The sequence below is a fragment of the Poecilia mexicana genome, unplaced genomic scaffold, assembly GCF_051168715.1.
Source record: "Poecilia mexicana isolate PSO_F unplaced genomic scaffold, ASM5116871v1 scaffold_17, whole genome shotgun sequence".
Taxonomy (NCBI): Eukaryota; Metazoa; Chordata; class Actinopteri; order Cyprinodontiformes; family Poeciliidae; genus Poecilia; species Poecilia mexicana.
In genome coordinates, this window is record NW_028263386.1 from 10,898,196 (window position 1) to 10,919,628 (window position 21,433).

At 38.7% G+C, this 21,433-nt stretch overlaps 1 protein-coding gene across 2 annotated transcripts in view; it reads left to right on the forward strand.

The window, feature by feature from the left end:
* The window catches only part of pde1cb (phosphodiesterase 1C, calmodulin-dependent b), a 69,130-nt gene extending 53,589 nt beyond the window's left edge, over window positions 1-15,541 (forward strand). For both annotated transcript variants that reach the window (XM_088014480.1, XM_088014481.1), the window contains 7 exons: window positions 5,271-5,391; window positions 6,452-6,533; window positions 8,367-8,487; window positions 9,946-10,121; window positions 10,936-11,169; window positions 11,584-11,647; window positions 11,888-15,541. In XM_088014480.1, the coding sequence (XP_087870606.1) occupies window positions 5,271-5,391; window positions 6,452-6,533; window positions 8,367-8,487; window positions 9,946-10,121; window positions 10,936-11,169; window positions 11,584-11,647; window position 11,888 (799 nt within the window). In that variant the 3' untranslated portion in view covers window positions 11,889-15,541. The remainder of the gene's footprint in view (window positions 1-5,270; window positions 5,392-6,451; window positions 6,534-8,366; window positions 8,488-9,945; window positions 10,122-10,935; window positions 11,170-11,583; window positions 11,648-11,887) is intronic.
* Window positions 15,542-21,433: the final 5,892 nt, after the last annotated feature.

Here is a 21,433-nt window from a genome sequence, read left to right on the forward strand (position 1 = left end):
TATGGATATATCTTTAAGACAAAAAGTGCTGACTGCAGGGTAATCAGTCCAGTATAGTCCTTACACACATAAATACACGATTGCAGTCTGCAGGCGGCGGTGAAGCTGAAAAGACTTTAATGTGAAGTAATTCAAACCAGTGTGCTGCAGGCCTGCTTAGAGCGCACTTCAAGACTCAATCTGCCACAAATGGAACACAGCAAAATGGAAGCCAGTCACTCTCACCCCTGTTTAACCTTGTGCTGTGTGTACACGTGCAGAGTGTTTTTGTGCACTTTGTGTGTCTCTTCCATTTAGTCTGCCTCTTTTTCATATTTGTCTGTGCCTGTTCGTTCATGCATCAGTCCATTAAACAAGATATTTGGATATGGTTATCAGGTGGTATTTTACACACCATTTCTGATGAGGTGGGATGGTGCATCTTCACGCTGCGATCCAGGGCAGAGGACCCATTAGCCTAATGGTGGCAGTATGATTAAAGAGAGCTTTTTTTTCTTCTCTCTTTGGATCATCTTCTGTTATGAGTGGCCATTTAATAGCTTACATTAGAAGTATTATTTAGCATCCACATAATGTTAAAACCTTATATTTACATGCCTGCTATAAAAAGACACAACCTTTCTTTACTGTCTTAATGCATATTAAGCTTTTCTTGTGGATCAGTAGCTCAGTACCATAGCTGTTTCATATCTTATTCACAAGCAAAAGTGTAGAGGAAGTTTTTGTCACAGTAAGTTATTATAGCTGCAGTATGTAACTTTTATAAAAATTGTTATACTGTCACAATGTAATGACAGTATAGCGAGACAGATGATCTGTGACAAAATTGAGCTCCTCTGGCTTCTCTCAGTGCTCCCAGTGCTAACTAGAAACAACCAATCAGAGCCAGGAGGAGGGTCTCGGTGCTGTCAGTCATGATTGTATACCTGCTGCTCACAAATCCCCTCAAACCTTCGCCCTTGCTCTCTGCTACACTACAGCTTCTCCTCATCAGTAGAGGGAGGCATGAATGCTCGAGCTAGTTAGCATGGTCACTGATGACAGATAAACACTTTTCCTGCAACAGTAAGTTGTTTCTTTGCCACTAGCCCATTTAGCAGCGCATACACGAGGTTGACAGACTGTTTTTGACTGGTAGCCATGCTTTTCTTCAGACAGTGGAGGGGATCTTTTCACAGATTATCAGTCTCATATTATACTGTCATGATATGGAGACAGTGGGGAGTCTGTCCATGAATGGATGGATGAGTTGTATTTAAAATGAAAATGTAGTTTGTTTATTTGCAAGTTAAGGTTCTACAGCAATGGTTTATTTATCCCTCATCTCTGGCTGTGAGCCTCAAGAAATTTAAACTGAAAAAAATGGTCAGAGTAAACGAAAGATGCAACAAAACTACAAGAAATAAGAAATAGTGATGTTCTATATTTTGACCTAAAGGCGTTTTCTCTGTGTTATTGGTATTTTGTGACTGGTAACCACCTATTAGCCTTTATTGCAGCAGAAATAAAGCTGTCTCTGACTCAAGTTATTCTATTGCTTTATCTGGATATTGGGTGAAAGTGGGAGCACTTCTGGCCATATAATTTAGGTACTTGTGTGTCATTGTTCTAATTATGTCACCTCTAAGTGCTCCGGAGGAGTCCCAAGCATGCATAGATTTTTTTAGACGCTCTGTGATGAAGCAAATACTTTGTTGCTAATGTTATGGCATGATTTTTGTGCTGACGGTCCTTATTGTTTGAAGATTATTGCGCGGAGTGATCAAGTCGCTGAAACGACCTATATTATTTCATAAAAATTCACTTTGCAAACAAGAAACAAGCCCGCATTTCTGCATTTTCACAAAACTATTTATTACCTTCATTCACAAGCATACATAACAATAATGAAGCTTTAAATGAGTGCAGTTAAATTCACTGGAACAAACAGGGGCAGATGTTCTTGAAATAATGAGCCCCTTTTGTCTGCAATGACTAACTCCAAAGAACGGCATAACGCCATTTTTTTCCTTAGCATCTAATTAGCCTTGCATGCAAGGAAATAAGTGCAAACAATATTACTAACAAAGCAGCACTTCTTCAGATCATCTAGAACTTGAAGAAGAAAGATTCAGCGGCTGTAGTGAAAGCTTCAGCTTATGCAAAATGACTGTCAAGGTCTAGGACGTTGTGCTGCCTCCAGTTTATAGCCTGCTCAACTTCAATATTGTTTGTCTGTGCATCTGAAAGCATCATGATGCAAAGACGTTTTGATGGTCTTTTTACAACAAGGGCAGCATAGAAGCCTCTTTTGTTCAATAAAAATACTATGTTTAGACTAAAAACATGCATAGCAGAGACAGTAGAACAGTAGAAAACTGGGGCACGGTTATCTCCTACCACAAGTCATATTTTGGATTGTTAGTAACATCTTTAAATGACTTTCAGTCTCTATATGGTACTGTTTCTGAACCAATGAGGTGGGCTTGATTCTGCCTCACACCATTGCCATGAATAGAAAATTAGATAAGATTGTGTTCCACTTCTTCCAACAAAGCATACACAGTGTGGCCCTGAAACCTGTCAGAAAGTAGGCAAATAAGGACGACAAAGAAAAGTCAATACTTGAAATATTCACCGTTTACATAAATTTGCTGTATTTGCTGGTAAACTCCAATAGAACATATGGAATATCTAACTGGCATTAGGGCTACATTGGTACGGGCCTATATAATTTCCAACATGTTGATATTGGTGGGATATATAAAACTGGGCTGATGTTATCAAACGATATTTATTCCCATCTTGTTGCCATTTGTTTCTGGACGATGAGTGCAGGAGGTTGGTTGTGTGGTATTTGTTTTGCCATGTGACAGTGATGCAGCACAGGACTGTGGGGAGTTTAACTGAAGGACAGAAGCAATGGTAAAGAAAGTAGTGCAGTCAAAAGAGTAATAAAATATATACATAACATATAGTATATGGGTAAATATTGGTAATTGGCCATAGCAGAAATACATCTCTGGAAAAAAAAAGAGACTACTTAAAATGATCAGTTTCTCTGATTTTACTTTGTATAGGTATATTTTTGAATCAAATGGACATTGTTCTTTTATTCTATGATCTACTGACAGCATGTCTCTGAAATTCCAAGCAAAAATGTAGTTTTTATTTGCAGAAAATGAGAAATGGTCAAAATCACAAAAAAGATGCAGTGTTTTCAGACCTCAAATAAAGCAAAGAAAACAATTTCATACTCATTTAGAAACCACAATACTAAAGTTTTAACTCAGGAAGAGTTCAGAAATCAGTATTTGGTGGAATAACCATGAGGTTTTCAGTGGTTTCTGAATTTTTTGCAGAGCTGCAGTAATATCGCTTCTCAATATCGGCCCAAATTTTCATATCATTGCAGCCCTACTTTTAATCATCGGTTCTAGTATTTGATTTAACTCGGTCAGAAGGCACTCCCCAAGAAAATCCCCCTTTAAGTTGGGCAACTCTACAGCATCCTTAAATCTCCTTGACATGCTGACTTGGAGATAAGTTTCTTTGGTGGTCTTGCTGACTCCTTCCTCTCCCACATACATTCTTTATTCTTGTTTCAAAAACTGAGGATTCTAAGTGCTTTTAAATGTGAGAAGCTTCTCCCATGGCGACACAGACAGATTCATCCTTGAAATACTGGCGATATCGAAGAATATAATCATCGGAGTTGAGCTTGCCTATTTGTCTGCAAGAGAGTGGTTTTAGTGGTTTCATCTACAGTTCTGACTGTCATAGCAATAAAACTACAGTGGGTCTGGGTTTATATACAGAGGGAACGAAAAAAAAAAAAACTTTTTGCTTTTATGATGTGGGGTATTAGAGTGGCTGGTCTTTAGCTGTTGTGGGCAGATGAATGAGGTTTTTCTTCAGGCGCTGTCAGAAAACAGGATATGTAGAACCCAGACTCCGGTACTCCGAAGTCGCACATAGCGATCCTGGAGCTAACATTATCTTTATTTACAGCTTTTTTTGTGCTCAGTCATTCCAGCTGCCTCCTCTTCTTTCTGCATGAGAGAGGAAAGTAAAAACGCAAGTTTAAGTTGCTATGTATGATGATATGAATGTTGAATGTTGCCCAGGGCAATGATTCAGGTTTAAGGATGACACTAAACGGTGTATTGAAAATCTTTGGTTTCAAGGAGGCTGTGAAGTCTGTGTGTCTAGAGGCAGGAGAGAGCAATGCTGCACATCCTTTCGAGTTTACCTTCTTTAAAGGAAATTGTTCAAAAATAATGGGCTCTGTCCAGGGTTACCTCAATCTGATCACCCTTCACCTTGAAGCAAGAGATCTTTTTCATCTCTGACCAGACATCCCACACGCTGCTCTGCCAACGATTGCTCTCGAGCTTTTCACTGTCAACAGCTTTGCACTATCGTTAAGCTTTCCAAGCTCACTCTTCAGTAACTCACCCCCAGACGGCTCTTTTCCTTATGTTCAGCAGCCTTTTCAGATAATGACAATCTAGGGCTTGTTATTGTGGAAAGCGCCTCATTGTACTGCTGGGGATTGTGCTCTCCACAGATAATGCAGTTTGTCACATAGTCATGGCATTGATGTCACCACAGTGTCACTCACCCAGTGCGTCCCAGTCAGTGGCCTCATCACAGCATTTCGAAGTTTCCTCAGCTTCCATGGCCACCTCCTCACGATTCGTTTGATCAGCGGTTGGTGCTGAACAATAGCTGTGTAGGCGGAGGTGAGAATTAGATGATTATGGCTGTGGCTTTTCATATTGTTGCATAAAATGAGAGATACAGGAGGATTTTGACCAGCAGCTCGAGCTGTTGTACTAATTGTAGTGATTTCATCCAATTTAAACAGAAATCTCTTGAGAATATGTTCTGTATAGCTGTCGATTTATTTATTTTTTTGTCTTTTTATAATTTTTTTTGTTGTTGAGCAAACAACAAATACATGTCATCAGTTTTTTTTCTTATTTGCCAATTTTGCCATCACAATAATAGCTTTACAACCCCTGAGCTTAGAGTTCTAACACATTTTATTTCACTTGGGCTTTTTTATGTTTTGTCTGCATAGACTACCAGTTAACCAACTGAGCTGTGCTATAGATTGCGTCCATACTTTTGTCTAACCTTATACTGGTATGGTGTTTGTTGTTCTCCAACATAAAACATAAGACATTCAACAGTTCTGTATCTTAGAGAGAGAAACTGATAATATAAGTATGACCTTCCTTTTTTTTTTTAAATTTGTGTCTGTTTTTCTTTTTCCTCTTTTACAGCATCGACAAGCCCAAGGCTCTCTCCCTACTTCTCCACACAGCTGACATCAGCCATCCAGCCAAAAGTTGGGACCTGCACCACCGATGGACCACCTCTTTGCTTGAGGAGTTCTTCAGACAGGTGAGTGAGTTCTCCTGGCGTTGTCACTGGAAGCTTTGGTGGCTTTTGAAATTTATTTTGAAAAAAAATGATCTGTTGATGTCAGTACGATGGTGTTTCTTTTAAACTGGCAGTGTATTGGTTATTTGTTACTAAAACTGATTCAGGGAAATGCCTTATGCAAAATTTGACAATTGGATGTTAAATACTCCAGTTTTATCAAAAATAAATAAATAAATAAAAAAGGTTCGGGTTTATGGTAAATGTATACGCCCCAAAGAGAGCACAGGGTTTGTTGAACTTTTGACAAGTTATTGAAATACTTGAAAAAAAAAAAGAACTCCAGTCAATTAATCAGCATCACCTAAATGAAGTAGAGAAGTTTTTGAAATGCATGTCAAGAAAAGAGAGAGGCTACGGAAGTGAATCTAGATTTCTTTTAAAGGCAGATGAAGTAGAGGATTCTAATAATATCAGTGCAATACAGCTGATTTATTTTGTCTCTACTGTTCAAGTTTGAGAATAAAATGATGTTGTTAATGACTAACTGTTTTAATAAAGAACCTCGGCAGAAGATTCCCTCAGAAAAAAAATCTTTACATGCGGGTTATCCATTTGTAAGTAATTCAACAAAGAGACAGACACCATGGAAGATTAAAATGTGTGTCCTATTCAATAAAACAGTAGTCTATGAATTATTAAATATGTATTTGTAAACATTATCGAAAGCGACATAGGTGTAAATGATGCACCAATCTATTCATCAGTTTCTTTAATATTTATTGTTTTCATTTTCATTGCCATTGTCATCATGCCTGCTTCTACAAGGCCTTTGTCTCTTGGGATGTGAATCGACAACAAATAGCTTCTCCAAAGAATATCGCCTCTCCATTGCCCATCTTAGTGGTTTGTGACAAACTGGAGGAGAAAATGAAACAGATTTGTGGCCTGAAAGGACATCGGGTGGGGCTCAGACAAATCAGATGTCTGATGGTCTGTCTGTATGCCTACAGGATGTGGTGTATTTTTTGTAGGATCCAATCTAAAGTCCTTTTTCTGTTGAAATTGATGTTTTTTCCAGGGGGACAAAGAAGCCGAACTAGGCCTGCCGTTCTCTCCACTGTGTGACAGAAAGTCGACGTTGGTTGCACAGTCTCAGATTGGTGAGTGGCTTCTAGCATTTTGCTTCTGTTAGGACAAAAACACTGAAGTTTTGTTTTTCCTTTCTTCAAATCTTGAAATGAAGCATATACAGGTGCTGGTCATAAAATTAGAATATTGTGATAAAGTTCATTATTTTCCATAATGTCATGATAAAAATTAAATTGTCATATATTTTAGATTCATTGCACACCAACTGAAATATTTCAGGTCTTTTATTGTTTTAATTTTGATGATTTTGGCAAACAGCTCATGAAAACCCAAAATCCCTGTCTCAAAAAATTAGAATATTATGAAAAGGTTCTCTGAACGAGCAATAAAAATAATCATCTGAATCAACAAAGTAACTCTAAACACCTGAAAAAGATTCCTGAGGCCTTTAAAAACTCCCAGCCTGGTTCGTTACTCAAAACCGCAATCATGGGTCAGACTGCTGACCTGACTGCTGTCCAGAAGGCCATCACTGACATCCTCAAGCAAGAGGGTGAGAAACAGATAGAAATTTCTGAACGAATCGGCTGTTTGCAGAGTGTTATATCAAGGCACCTCAGTGGGAAGTCAGTAGGAAGGAAAAAGTGTGGCAGAAAACGCTACACAACGAGAAGAGGTGACCGGACCCTGAGGAAGATTGTGGAGAAGGGCCGATTCCAGACCAAATTAAATTTTCATCTCCATAAAACTTTTCAGCAGATGGAAGCATGAAGTGCTCCAAAATCTTCTGATAGCTGCTGCATTGATCCTGCCCTTGATAAAACCCAGTGGACCAACACCAGCAGCTGACATGGCACCCAGACCATCACTGACTGTGGGTACTTGACACTGGACTTCTGGCATTTTGGCATTTCCTTCTCCCCAGTCTTCCTCCAGAGTCTGGCACTTTGATTTCCGAATGACATGCAAAGTTTGCTTTCATCCGAAAAAAGTACTTTGGACCACTGAACAACAGTGGTCCAAAGTGCTGCTTCTCTGTAGCCCAGGTCAGGCGCTTCTGCCGCTGTTTCTGGTTCAAAAGTGGCTTGACCTTTGACCTGGGGAATGCGGCACCTGTAGCTCATTTCCTGCACACGCCTGTGCACAGTGGCTCTGGATGTTTCTACTCCAGACTCAGTCCACTGCTTCCCCCAAGGTCTGGAATCGGCCCTTCTCCACAATCTTCCTCAGGGTCCGGTCACCTCTTCTCGTTGTGCAGCGTTTTCTGCCACACTTTTTCCTTCCTACTGACTTCCCACTGAGGTGCCTTGATATAACACTCTGCAAACAGCCGATTCGTTCAGAAATTTCTTCCTGTTTCTCACCCTCTTGCTTGAGGATGTCAGTGATGGCCTTCTGGACAGCAGTCAGGTCAGCAGTCTGACCCATGATTGCGGTTTTGAGTAACGAACCAGGCTGGGAGTTTTTAAAGGCCTCAGGAATCTTTTTCAGGTGTTTAGAGTTACTTTGTTGATTCAGATGATTATTTTTATTGCTCGTTCAGAGAACCTTTTCATAATATTCTAATTTTTTGAGACAGGGATTTTGGGTTTTCATGAGCTGTTTGCCAAAATCATCAAAATTAAAACAATAAAAGACCTGAAATATTTCAGTTGGTGTGCAATGAATCTAAAATATATGACAATTTAATTTTTATCATGACATTATGGAAAATAATGAACTTTATCACAATATTCTAATTTTATGACCAGCACCTGTAGTTAGGACTGAAACAATTAATCATTATTGAAATAATTGTCAACTAATTTAGTAATCGGTTAATCATTAACTGGAGTATGCAGATTAAAAAAAAGAGCGCAAACAGGCGTGCTGACAATAACTCTTCCTGAAATGTTTGTCACCAGGGTTCATAGACTTCATTGTGGTTCCCACCTTCACTGTGCTGACCGACATGATGGAGCGCATCGTCACGCCGCTCATCGACGAGGCCTCCCACTCTGGCCTTTCCACCTTTAGACGCTCCAGGTAAGTTATGAGAGAAGTTTCTGGTGAAAATGTTTATTAAATGCTTTCTTGGTAGTACAGCAAAGCAGAGGGCGTTGCGAATAAATGTGAATAGATTTTAATCTTCCAGGCTATTTAATCAACGATAAGAAGAAAAAAGAAGTAGTTCTTGTTTTCGAGCCTTCACCTCTCAAGATCTTTCTGAGCAACAGCTCGCTAAATTGCACGACCGAACCGCTACAGCTCCTCGGCAACAACAGCATGTCTAATGGAAGTATTGAGAACAGCAGATGAGTCTCCCATGAGTAATCCATTTCTGTGCATGGAAATGTCTCCACCTTTCATCTTGCGGAGCCACACACCTTGAAATTGGCATTTTAGAGACGCTAGTCAAGCTCTGCTCATCATCCATGATCACGAATGAGCCTTCAAGCTGGCCTGGCTTACACATTTGCCTGAGGAGATACAAAAGGAAGTGATTTTCTCTCCTCTGGTTTAATTTGTTGGCTCGGTACTTTTTCCTCCAGCCTCCTTCTATATCAGCTACGTGCAAGGCTGTGAGAGGTGACACATGAGTAAGGCTCAGTTCCCTTTAATATTGTGTTTTTAACAAGTGAGCTGCACCGAAAAGGATTGTTTAAAGGAACTTTCCATCTTGGAAAGCATTTTTATTGGATAATAAACCAGTCCTTTAACTGTCTGGCTCTGCAGCCATGCTTGCAACTGAACATAAATTTGAGCCCAGCCTTTCTCTTCTGCAGCCATCATTACCATTACTCAGTGAGGCTCCAGTTGAAGCAAACAGTGTAAAACTTGCATAGTGCAGCTGTGCTTATAGACACCTGGGTGTTTACAGCTTTCGTCATGCAGTTTATTGACGGCATTTAAATCTGCTCAGTAGTCTGTAGCTGTATCTGCTCTTTCAGTCTCCCTTAGTTTATCTACGTTGGGTTCGTCCGGAAAGTATTCAGAGTTTCACTTTTCCCACGTTTGGAATAATACAGCCTTATTCCAGATTGTATTAAATTTACCTATTTCCTCAAACTTTTGCACACAAATACCTCATTATGACGAGGTGTAAACATTTTTTTAGAGAGTTTTGCAAATTTATTGAAAATACAAAACCAAGTAACCACATTTATGTCACTATTCAAAGCTGGTTAGACCAGCACAGACAAACAAAAGGGCTCATATATCTTTTACCACTTCTGCTTTATTTATTGTAATTTATCCTTTTTCGCATTTATTTCTTTCAAGTTATTTGTGAAAATATGAACATCAGTATGTGTTTAATTGTAGATTTAGTACCAAGAAAAATAGGAAATATATATCATTAGCAACTTACAAGTGTTATTCTGTTAGTTTGCAGTTCAAACCAACATCCTGTCATAGATGCCTCTCTGCAGAAACTATGGCTGTCAACTTGTTGTCGTCTTGGAGTTTTACTGTTAATCTTTAATGTATTTCTTTTCTTTTCAGTCTAAACAGTATTAGCTCAGATGAAACCAAGAGGCACAGTGTGAAGAGCATGGGATCTGACAGCAGCTCGTCTGGCCAGAGCTCCCTTCTGACGGTGGACATTAAAAACTTCAAGGCCTTGTGGAATGAGGAAGTTTATCAGAACAGGGAAAGATGGAAAGCCCAGGCTACCAAAGGTACGGTTTAACCTTCACAGTTCGTCATTTTGCAGCAAAACATATAAAGCTGTAAAAACCGCAGCATTTCTGATAGAGGGGGGAAAAAATGGAATATAAAGATGAACTGCTTTTAGCTTGAAGCGAAGTTTAATTTAGTTTTACTCAGATGTTTACCTCCCTCCCGGGCAGGCCATTATTTCTCAATCTGTTTTTTTTTTTTGTTTTTTTTGTGCAGCAGGTAGTATAAACAAACTAAGTTGGCAGACGTTCTAGCGAGCGTTGTAAGGAGTTTGGCACTTTTTTGTTTGTTGGCACTAAGAACAAAGTGAAAAGGCTGTGATAATTGACTGAAAGGAGTAAATCAGCGAAACATTCTGAAGTCTGTCTGAAGCTAATAAATGGACTAAGATGCAAAGGTTTGCTAAGCTGATCAGGCCAAATCAAATGAAATCATTGTATATAGAGTCTTTGTTCTGAGCCGTGTAAGTCTTGGTGCTCTTAAGTGTTTAATGTGGAAGAACTGGACAACGTGGTTGTTGAAAACGTTGCACCTCTCATTCGCAAAGCTTTTTCTGCTGGTGAAATGTAAATATGAGCCAAAAGAGGCCCAGCTCTCCTTTCTGAGTGTTGAACAGTAACGTTCTCTTGAAAGCAAGTTTTGGCTGCCCTCAAGTGGTCAAAAGTGTAAATGGTTGTTTTGACTTCAGAAGATTTTAAGATCTTGCTTTGTATGGAGTCTGAACCAGAACAAACCACTTAAATGAAGTCAATACTAGCTGATTGATGGAGGCTCCACTTTGCCAAACAACCTTAATCTCTCATGTGACTCCAGAAGCGGAAGAGAGAGCTAAAAAGGAGGCAGAAGAGCGAGCTCAGCAGGAGGAGGCTATGGAACCGCAGGAGGTCCAGGCAGAGTCTGAATACCCTGAACAGAAGGAGAACAAGTCAGACAGCAAGGTGCCAGAGTCAGCAGAGGTCAGCAGGTCACCAGATGGAAACACAGGGGAACCGAAGCAGGCGAACCCCCCTGGGAAGACGTCACACCAGAGTCCCCTGCTGCAGAACGGTACGTCAGCTGGACTTTCTAATTCCACTGGTGACAAAACTTCAACATCGTGATCTGACATACAAACTGGTTTATGTTAAAAGATGCGCAGGTCTCAATTTTCCAAACTCCCGTTTTTATGAAGCTTTTACCTTCTTTAAAGAGCCACAATTAACAGCATTTAAAACATTTCCTTTTGACCGTTGTGGGTGGGTATATATATATATATATATATATATATATATATATATATATATATATATATATATATATATATATATATATATGTATATGTATATATATATATATGTATATGTATATATATGTATATGTATATATATATATATATATATATATATATATATATTACACACACACACACACACACACACACACAAGTTTCATAAGTATAAAACTGGTATTTTGGCTTTTCAGGTGAGTTGTCAGAGGGGGGCGAATCTCCTGATGGTGAAGAAAACAAGAACAAAGGAAATGAGTGGTGGGTGTAAGATGACAATTATGAATTATTGACAGAACGCCAAAGTGGCTGTCATAAAGATCTAATGAAACATTCAGAGAAAAACAGATGTTTATGTGCCTGAATGTATGAACAAGATACAAAATAACACATCTAGACAGCAAACTAGGGAGTCGTCACAATGATTGATGTACAAATGATGATTTTGGTAAAACTTATTTTCAAAATGTCTAAAGTACGTATCCTGTTGCATCCAAACAGAGGCAGCGATGGAATAACAGCAGAGGAGCGTCATGGCGACACTGATTCGGCCCTGTTGCTGTTTAAAGATTGAAGTTGGACTCTGCTGCCCTCTACAGACGACTGAAAAAACTGACACCTTTGCTTCCTTTTTTTGTTCATGTCTTTTGCATTTCAACAGCTTCTATCACATGTATGTTTTCACCATTTATAAACAGTCAGGTGCATTATTCCTTCTTTCCTGCTTTTTTTTAAATAATTAAAAAAAAAATTATAATAATAATGAAGAGGTTTGTTTCCGTCCAGTGGCTATAACGGTGTCACCACTGGGAAACTAGTTTGTTTTTGTGATAGTTTGGGCAGCGTTCTTTTATTTTCCTTTTTATTGCATTTTTTTTCAAACTCAACTCTTGTAGCTGTTTTAAAAGTCCCACTTCCACATCCTGGATACATCTATATTAGATTTATTTGTTGGGAGATGGGAGTTAAGAGATTTGTTGCGACTTACTACCACATATGCAGAATAGATGCATATCTAGAGGGACTTCTACAACGCCTATTCTGCATGTAGATTATATGTCTGTACAGAAATTTGAGATTCTTGCCACAGGTCTTCAGCATTACTGTTTTATTACCAAGCACTCCTTAAATAAATCTAGACTTACTTACAAAACAATTTTCCTTTGAGCGCTCCTTATGGTTGCTAAAGCCACAAAAAGAAAATATTTTGTGTGTTTACTTTCTTTAACTTTCTTTGCAATTTAAATGCATTTGTATTCTTTACAGCCAGGTGCAAATGGGTTTTTTTTTGTTTTTTTTTTCTTTTCTGTACATATATTAAATGTTTATTAATGGTTGAATATGGAACATAAATCCATCAGCCATCCAGTGAGGGAAATATTTTTGAGATAAAATGTAAGATATTTGTGAAAAAAAAAAAGTCCAAAAATTAGAAAGCAGCTTTTTGCAATTTTAACATATCACACACACAGATGCATTCAAGTTCTTTTTTTTTTTGTAAATACAATGTTTTTGTTTATCTTTTTGAAAATGCATTTGTTTTGCATTAATTTCCTGTACAATTTATGCACTACATGTGTCTAATATTGTCACATTGTGTGTTTACTTGATGCCTTCTGATGTGTTTTGAAGCTGTAGCAAGAGCTCAACATTGTTGCTAATTTTTTTTTTTTTTTTTTTTTTTTTTTTTTCAGTGTTCAGTTTTGCTTTAGTTCTGCAGAGTAGTTTTGTCAAAACAGCTTCCCCTACTTGGTCGCTGGTGTGACATTCAATCAGCGTGTTTACAGTGCGCCCGTACGCCACTTAGGCTGCCGAAACTTTCACGCTCCTGCGACGCATCTGAGGCTGCGAATCCAAAGCGTATCTGCTTCTCTTTGCCAGGATTTCAAGGCCTGTGATGTTGTATATAAAAGATGTACTTATTGCGCACTTTTGCATATGTACCATATTGGACATGTGGGTCAATTTTCACTTTATGCAGTGCCTAGCAAAGGTATTTATGATTTGTGTAAGGTTTCCACTTTACGTCGTGTTGGAACCACAAACTTTTGTTTTGTTTGGATTTGTTGTGACAGAGTAATGCATAGCTGTGAAGAAAACTATTTTTCAACATTTTCTGAAAACTGGGCACATAAATCCTGCCCCGAATCGCTGTTTTGTACAGCCACCATTGGCTGCTATTACAGCAACTCGCTAAGATTAAATCGAGAGCATTTAGCTTAACTCATGTCCTCATCACATCTGAGTAGCTTCCCTTTCGCTGCTGAACAGAAGTCACCCCAAAGCATGATGCTCTCCTCTCCACTTCAAAAATAATGCTCTATATGGTATAAAACTCCTTTGTAATACATTGAAGTTTGTGGTTGTAACGCAACAAAATGTGACAAAGTTTTAAGTCGGCACCTTTGTAATGCACTTTGCTCAGCACATTAATTTGCAGAAAAAGAAAAGACACATCTGGGCAGTATTTGCTAAGTGATGGATGTTTTTTTTTCCTTAGACCTCAAAGGTTTTTTTTTGTTTTTTTTTTCTATGAAATTAACCACATTTACTGTGTGAAGTTTAAGCTTCAGAAGGTACCTTTGTATATTATATTGCACCACATGGTTATATCCAAACATTTTAGAGGATTGAACATTTAAAAGAAATTATGAAAACATATATATATATAAACAGTGAGGGAAGGATTGTTTTTGTATCCATGTTTTTTTTTTTGGTTTTTTTTTATAACCAGCTTCTGATGGGTTACAGCAGTTTCTCATGCACTGAAACCATATGCTACTTTCCATCGAAAAGATGCAGTCAGTGGTTAGCAAGCCAGCTGGCTGAATGTGTGCCTCTATCTGTACTTTCCACGTCACAAGTAACACCTGTAAACGCGTTCAGTGATGTCGTTCAAACCCGCGCTGATCCCGGCGCGGCCGAACCGCTAGTCGAGTTCTCCTTACAGTTTTTCACACTTAGGGATTCGGCTGAGACGATCTTGTTTTTAAAGATTAATGTTGCAGAATATAGTATTTTTAAAGCTAGATATTGCGCTATATTTTGCTCACTTTCATTCAGAGAAGTCTATTTTATAGCTAGGCGGCGTGGCGTAGTGTCCGTTTTTCAGTTTCATTCGACTGTTTGCGCCTTTTTATCAGTCCTTTTCGTTTTATCTCTCGTCTCCCCTGTGCGTTTGTCGACCTTGTTTTTCTTCACCAGCGCTGAAGTCAGAATAAAAAAAAATAGAAAATTGAAACTGTCAACGTAACGTGCAACAATCTTTAAATATTAGAAATAAAAACATCATTGTAATAGGCTGCCTGACGCTTGGTAAAGCAGAATATCTTTTCTGTACCAAGAGACCAACACATGTACAGACTTGTAGTTTTTGCTCTACGTTCTTCTAGCTACTGTGATAGCCTATAATATATAAACATTTAACAGGACTTTATACCGACCACCGTAGGAACATAGCTGTATTGCTGATCTGTAAAGACTTCTTAAAATGGTGTTTTGTTCTGGTTACAATCAAACGGTCTGTTTAATGCTTTGTTTCCCTGTTTTGTCTCTCTGTAACGACTGATCTCAGCAACCAGTGATCTAATGACTGAGAGTAGATGGATGTAACGCGTGGGTGCGCGTGTGTGTGTGTGCTGCAAAAATACTTAACGTGCATTTCTGATCTCCTCACTGTGACCTGCTCTGTCGATGAGTGTGATTAGATGAGTGGCTGTGAGAGAGAGGGAGAGAGAGGGAGAGAGGATTAAACAAAGAGATGCGGTGGACTGCATAAATCTGGCCAAACAACTCATTGGAGATACAACAGCGATGTGTTTTAGATAACCCAATTAACTGACGACGTTGATCTGTTTTGGTTCATAAAACTGTAGCAACACAATAATCATAACTGAAGATCCCAGCTGCAACATGCCAGCGTACAGAAGTTGATGAATTGTTTTAAAAGCTGGTAATAATCATCCTCTGCCTCTCTTGAGTGGACAGAATGACAAGGAGCGTGTGTGTGTGTGTGTGTGTGTGCGTGAGTGTGTGTGAGCGAGCGAGCGCACGTGCATGTGTGTGTCACTGTCCCATGCTGGCCAGGCGGCCGTGTGTGCCACCATGCTCTGTGACTGCACAGCCGTATCAATAAATCTGAACTCAAAGGGCTCAGATCATGTGTGCCTGTCTTCATTTCTGCACCTCTACACTACAACCTAAAAAAAATGTCAGATGTTAAATTGTACAGATTTCAACTTCTGGTCCGTCAATAGAACAGATGCACGTAACACTAAAAAATGCCTAAGCTGTAACAATCTGGGCTTTTCCTGGCATCACTACCTGTTCACAACGAGAATTTCACTGAAAAGTAATTGTTTTCAGAATATTAATTCAAATCCCAAATAGATTTATTGCAGAAACTGGTGAGTTTTCAGAGTTTATTACACTACGTCACACTTGAAATGATCAGTTCATGTGATTTTGCTCTTTACAGGTGTATGTTTGAGTAAAATGAACATTGTTCTTTTATTCTATGTCTCCAAAATGCCAAGCAAACATTTAGTTTTTATTTGCAGAAAATGAGAAATGGTCAAAAATCACAAAAAAGATGCAACGCTTTCAGACCTCGAATAACGCAAAGAAAACAAGTTCATACTCATTTAGAAACAATACTAATGTTTTAACTCAGGAAGAGTTCAGAAATCAATATTTGGTGGAACGACCATGAGGTTTTCAATGGGGTTCAGTGCAGTGGGCTATTCAGAGCTGTATTTATGCACCAATGCCTCCTACAACTAATAATGAGGAGGATGGTGACCAAGGTTAGAAAATCTCTAAAACTCAGTGAGACATTGTGCTACTACTACAACAAAGCGCGTGTCCACTAGATGTCTCTGTTAGACTTTAAATCTCATCGAAGCGTCTGAGGTACCACGGCTCTCATCCTCAGGGGGCCTGTGGCGGTAAAAAGACAGAAAGATCAACCAACTTGATATATACCATGTCAATCCCCAAGACGGTCTACACGGTATAACTCTTTATTCGTTGTGCAGGCAACTCCACAAACATTAGACACAGAGCGCATATTTATCACCAGCAGCATGCATATTCATGGGCAGGTTGATGGAGCTCAGAGAAGGTTTTCGTATGACTTCTCAGCACAGCGCTGAGTGCCGGAGCAGAAGGCGAATGTTAATTCAATTATATGGCAGCTGTTCCTCGGTGCCTATGGCCACTGTGTTTGCACTAGAACAGAAATCTTGTATTAGGTTCCTCGCCATAAAAGACCAGTGCCAGGCGTGTGAACAGGGACTGCCTGTAACCAAAAGCTATCAACAGTGTTTTAAAGAGATTTTACTGCTTATTTTCTGGCCTTAGCGAGATATTTGGAGCAGCTGTAAAGGAAGATTTGTCGGATTTCTTTGTTCGTTTGGCTCACTGTTGATTTACAGAGCTGCTGTTTTTTTTTTTTCTTTTTTTTTTTTTTTTTGTCGTTGCTCAATTAAATCCACTTGGTAGTAAAATGTGTAAATGAGTTTCTTTGCTGTATTAACTCCAGTCAAGGGTAGCTGGATAGAGAATGTGTCCTGTGGAGTCTGCTACATCATTTTGTCAATCTTTCTCTGGCCTTGTGTTTGTGCTGCAAGTCAGGAGTTTTATGTTTAGATCCCCTGTAATCGAACTGTTTCTTTCTTAGATGCCAAACAAAGTGATGGATAAGTACATTAAGCAGGATTAAACAAGGTCCTTGCGTGTCTGTTAGTGTGTGTGTGTGTGTGTGTGCGTGTGTGTGTGTGTGTGTGTGTGTGTGTGTGTGTGTGTGTGTGTCCATGCTCCACCCAGCCTGATGTCCCAGGCTTGGGCCGAGCTCCAGTGCTGCTCGTTGGAGGGAGAGTAGGAGGACGTGAGGGGGAGGAGGGTACGGAGGCATTTCACCAGCTTGTCCCTTCATTAAGCTGCTCCTTGAGACTTGCTTCATGTGATTTAATCACACAGCCACTGGCAGGAAAAAAAAAAAAAGCTGCACAGATCTTACCTGGACCTGCTAATCAGTTTGCTTTTTCTCCCATTTAAAAGAAATCAGCCACACCTGCAGAGAGATTTGCTCTGAGGGAGCCGAACAGCAGCGGCGTGACACAACCTGGGCTAAAACTTGTATCTTGTCCAGCAGCACACACCAGCTGGAGTCTATAATTACATCACTTTAAAACAAAAAAAAAAATGAAATGAGGACTGCAAAAGTTTTTGATATTCTCATTTTAACGATATCTTGAGTGAAATGATCTACTTTGTTATATTCTATAAACTACTTAAAACATTCCCCGGATTCTAAATTGCCATTTGCAAAAGGTGAAATAAATAAAATAAATTGCAATAATGGAGAAATAAATAATTCAGAGAAAAAATATGTATGTCCATGTTTAAAAAACATAAAATTATTTTAAGTTAGGAAGAGTTGTGGGATAAATATTAAATGAAATAATCCTAATTTTTAGCTACAGCTTTCAAGTGCATTAACATTGGGTTCAGGTGATCCCAATGTTGATACGTGATACCTCACATGTCATACAGTTAGAGATTCTATTTTTTTCAATGAAAAAAGGTGTTTAATGTGTAAAAATGAAATGTATATTTGTGACAAAATATTTACTTTAGTATCACCTATCATGTCAATTATTCATTTCTGAATACTGAAACTGATTTTTTTGTAACTGATTTATAAAATTATTCAATTGAATAATCGAATCATTCAGTCTATCATATTACTAGAGCAAACATATAAAATTACGAAACACATAAACTGTTTCAGTAAAAGACAGACGAAATATCATTGTTAAAACAAAAATCTAGAAAATGTTTAAGAAATAAAAACATCAAAAATAAATGACAAAACAACAGAGAAAAATCTATTATATAAAAAAAACATGTCCACAAAAGCAGACAAACGTAAAAATTGGTTTCATTTCACATCCTGATATTCTGCATTTAGAAGTTGATTTTTTCAGTTCAGCAAAGTCCATCTGGACAGTCTGATAATAATCTGATCACACATTTCACTGTGACTGTTTTCTTGAATGAGATAAATGCTGTGAACTATTATATATATATATTTAAAAGAAGTAGACTTTAAACATAAACAGATTTCTGTTTGCAGTCATTTTTCTTTGAAATACTCAAAATTTTACCTGGTGGTCATGGAGGACGAACATTAAGACCTTCCACTAACGTTTCACTGAAGGGTCATTATATTGCGCAACAGTCTTTTCTCCTCTCTTTTCCTCTAATAGATTTATATCTGAATCAGGCAAAATTATTATTTCACAAATCTCATCAGCCTCTGTTATACAGTTGATATAAATAGTTGCAAATTAGCTATGTTTTACAATAAAGACAAAAGCTTTAGCTTTGGAAACACATTTTAATGTTGATGTAGAAAGAAAGAAATCAGAAAAACTGAACAATGGGGTTAGACTCTTGTAAAAGATACAGAAATCCAAAGACCAACTTGTTTGGTGAAAGAAAAAAAGAGATCACATTTTCTCTCCTATATCTGTTTTAAATGCTATTGTATTATATTTTATGCTGCGCTTTTCATTAGATGTGTTTTGTTTGTTTTGCTTTAGATCTCTTTTGATATTTTCATTAGTTCTGTTTTCAAAAGCCCAGTTCAAATTTCAGTTTGGTTTGTATCGTATTTCAAACTGTTTTTGTGTTTCATGAAATGTGCTTCTGTAGTGAAGTTGTGATCTCAGGCAACGAGTTTCATTTACTCGCATCTTTTATCTGATATTGTTGTCGATACATTGATCGTGAAGCTGCGCATCAATAAACCATCGCACCCTTTCCCGCCCTTATACGTGGCCTCTAAGGAGACTGTCCCCTAACTGAAGCAGAACCGACAACATGTTGTCGGCACTTAACCACACACGGCCACTTGATACAGCGTGTAACATAGACACTGCATATCAAGCTGTTTAATAAAAATGAAGCCCTGTATATCCACTGGAAAGAGCACAGAGCTGCATTTAGAGTGACTGATCGAGAGCCCAGAAGCAAAGGGGCCCTGCGGCTCGAGCTGCTTGTGAGTCTGGGAATCGGCCCAACACTTAAAGAGCCAAGCTTCCCTCCTCTTGACTGGGGACGACCTCCGAATAGGAAGAAGCTATTTCTGCTGGCAGCCAAGTGGCTCGTTTTTTTTCGGGAGGGGGGGGGGGTTTGTTCGGAGTTTTTTTGGAAGGCTGTCAGGTGAGGATTGGTGGCTGCCAACTGTAACCCCCTCAGGTGGGCACAGGGGGCAGGACAGACGCCCATCATGGCTGCAGCATTGTGACACGCAGCAGATGATGCGAGTCGCTGAGGGGCACTGGGCTCCCCGAAGTCTCCAGTGAAAGATTTGCATTGAACGACTCTGTGGCTGAGATGATTAGGGAGATAGCAGCATCCTGACCCTGACCGCAAAACTGGCAGCAGCTCATTTGGATTAGCGGCTTAACAAGTTGTGAGCGCTGACATTACTGTAAGTTTATGTGGCAAATTTGCAGGCAGGCGTTCAGCAGCTACAGACATGTTGCGTGATGTGTTGCTGAAGCTCACTGTGTGTGTCAGTTTCATTAGAAAAACAATAAATCAGCCACAGATACAAATGAGGGCCTTTAATTAATAGAGTAAATGTTTATTGCAACCATTGCAGTGTTTCTGTGACGGATAAATGTGGCCTGACTCGAGGCTTTCTGGCACCATTATGGAAAAACCAGGAAACAAATGCATCATTTTGTAAGGAAGGCAGAAGAAATACAAGCTTTGCAAAAATATTGTTTGAATAAATTATGTTAACGCTCACAATTTTATAGCAAATAAGATCCAGAAAGGAGTTCAAATAAAATGGAGTCAACCTGACGTTTTGAGGGCTTTTGGGTCTTGAAAGGGTTAACAGTTCATTCTTTCGGTTTGTACATAATTCTAGGTTAGTTTTACTGTGCTGTGATAAACCACAGGTTTTCTCACGGATCCTGTTAGTTTTCAGTGTTTCTGTCTTTTATCCCATATTAAATGTTTCAGTTCAAACTAATTTTTATATCAGACAGAGATGACCATTACAAACAAGTTGCAATGTTTAAATTATTATTGAGTTCATTGAGGCTAGTCCCTTTGGATCTAGGGTAAAAATGTTATTACCCCCTTAGTTAATTATATAAATCAACACACTTTTTCACAGCAGTGACTGATTGAGCCCAGAAAAATACAGAATTTTCCCAAATAAATCCTGCCTGACAATGTGAAGCAGGCAGAAAGACAGAAAAAAGAATACATCACTTCACTTCCAGATAAAAAAAAAAATAAAAAATCAAGAACAGATGAACAACTAAGTTGGTGATTTCTAACACTCTGGTGAAGCTTTCTACGGGTTTGGGACTAAAATGATCCATTGTTAGAGCTGCTGTCAACAAATAAAGAAAACATAGAACACACATGAATGGCAAAAATTGGAAACATGGGACAGCTCTAGAGTGAAAACCTCTGCAAACCAAAACAAACTAAGGTCCAATAATTTGGAGATCTCAACAACTTTTGGGAAAATGTTCTGGCTGATAAACCAAACACAGATCCTTTTGGAAGGTGGGAGTTCTTTCTCTTGGACCCTGGTCCAAAATCATACCAGTCTTCAGTCCGCTTCTGAACGACTCAAAGATCACAAGTAAAGGATTTTGGGAGTGGCCTAGTCAAAGTCTAGGCTTAAGTCTGATTCTGTGGCCATTCATGCTTAAACTCACAATGGGTGAATTAAAACCGTTCAGCACAAAATAGTAAAACACTGTAAAATATTCATTACCACGTGTCGCAAACAACTGATAGGAGAGCAATTACTTTTTCACATATGGCTTGCACAGTTTATTTCCCTAGATAAACACAAAAACCCGAAACGGTTTCTAAGAGGGTTAGTCTTTGTTCAGTGTTTTAGTTTTCAAGTGTTTCTTAGGACATTGAAACACAAAGTAGAAAAAAAAGCAGAAAATGAATTTCCATGATGTGTTTGAAAAGTGATTTAAGAGTTTCAAGCTAAAT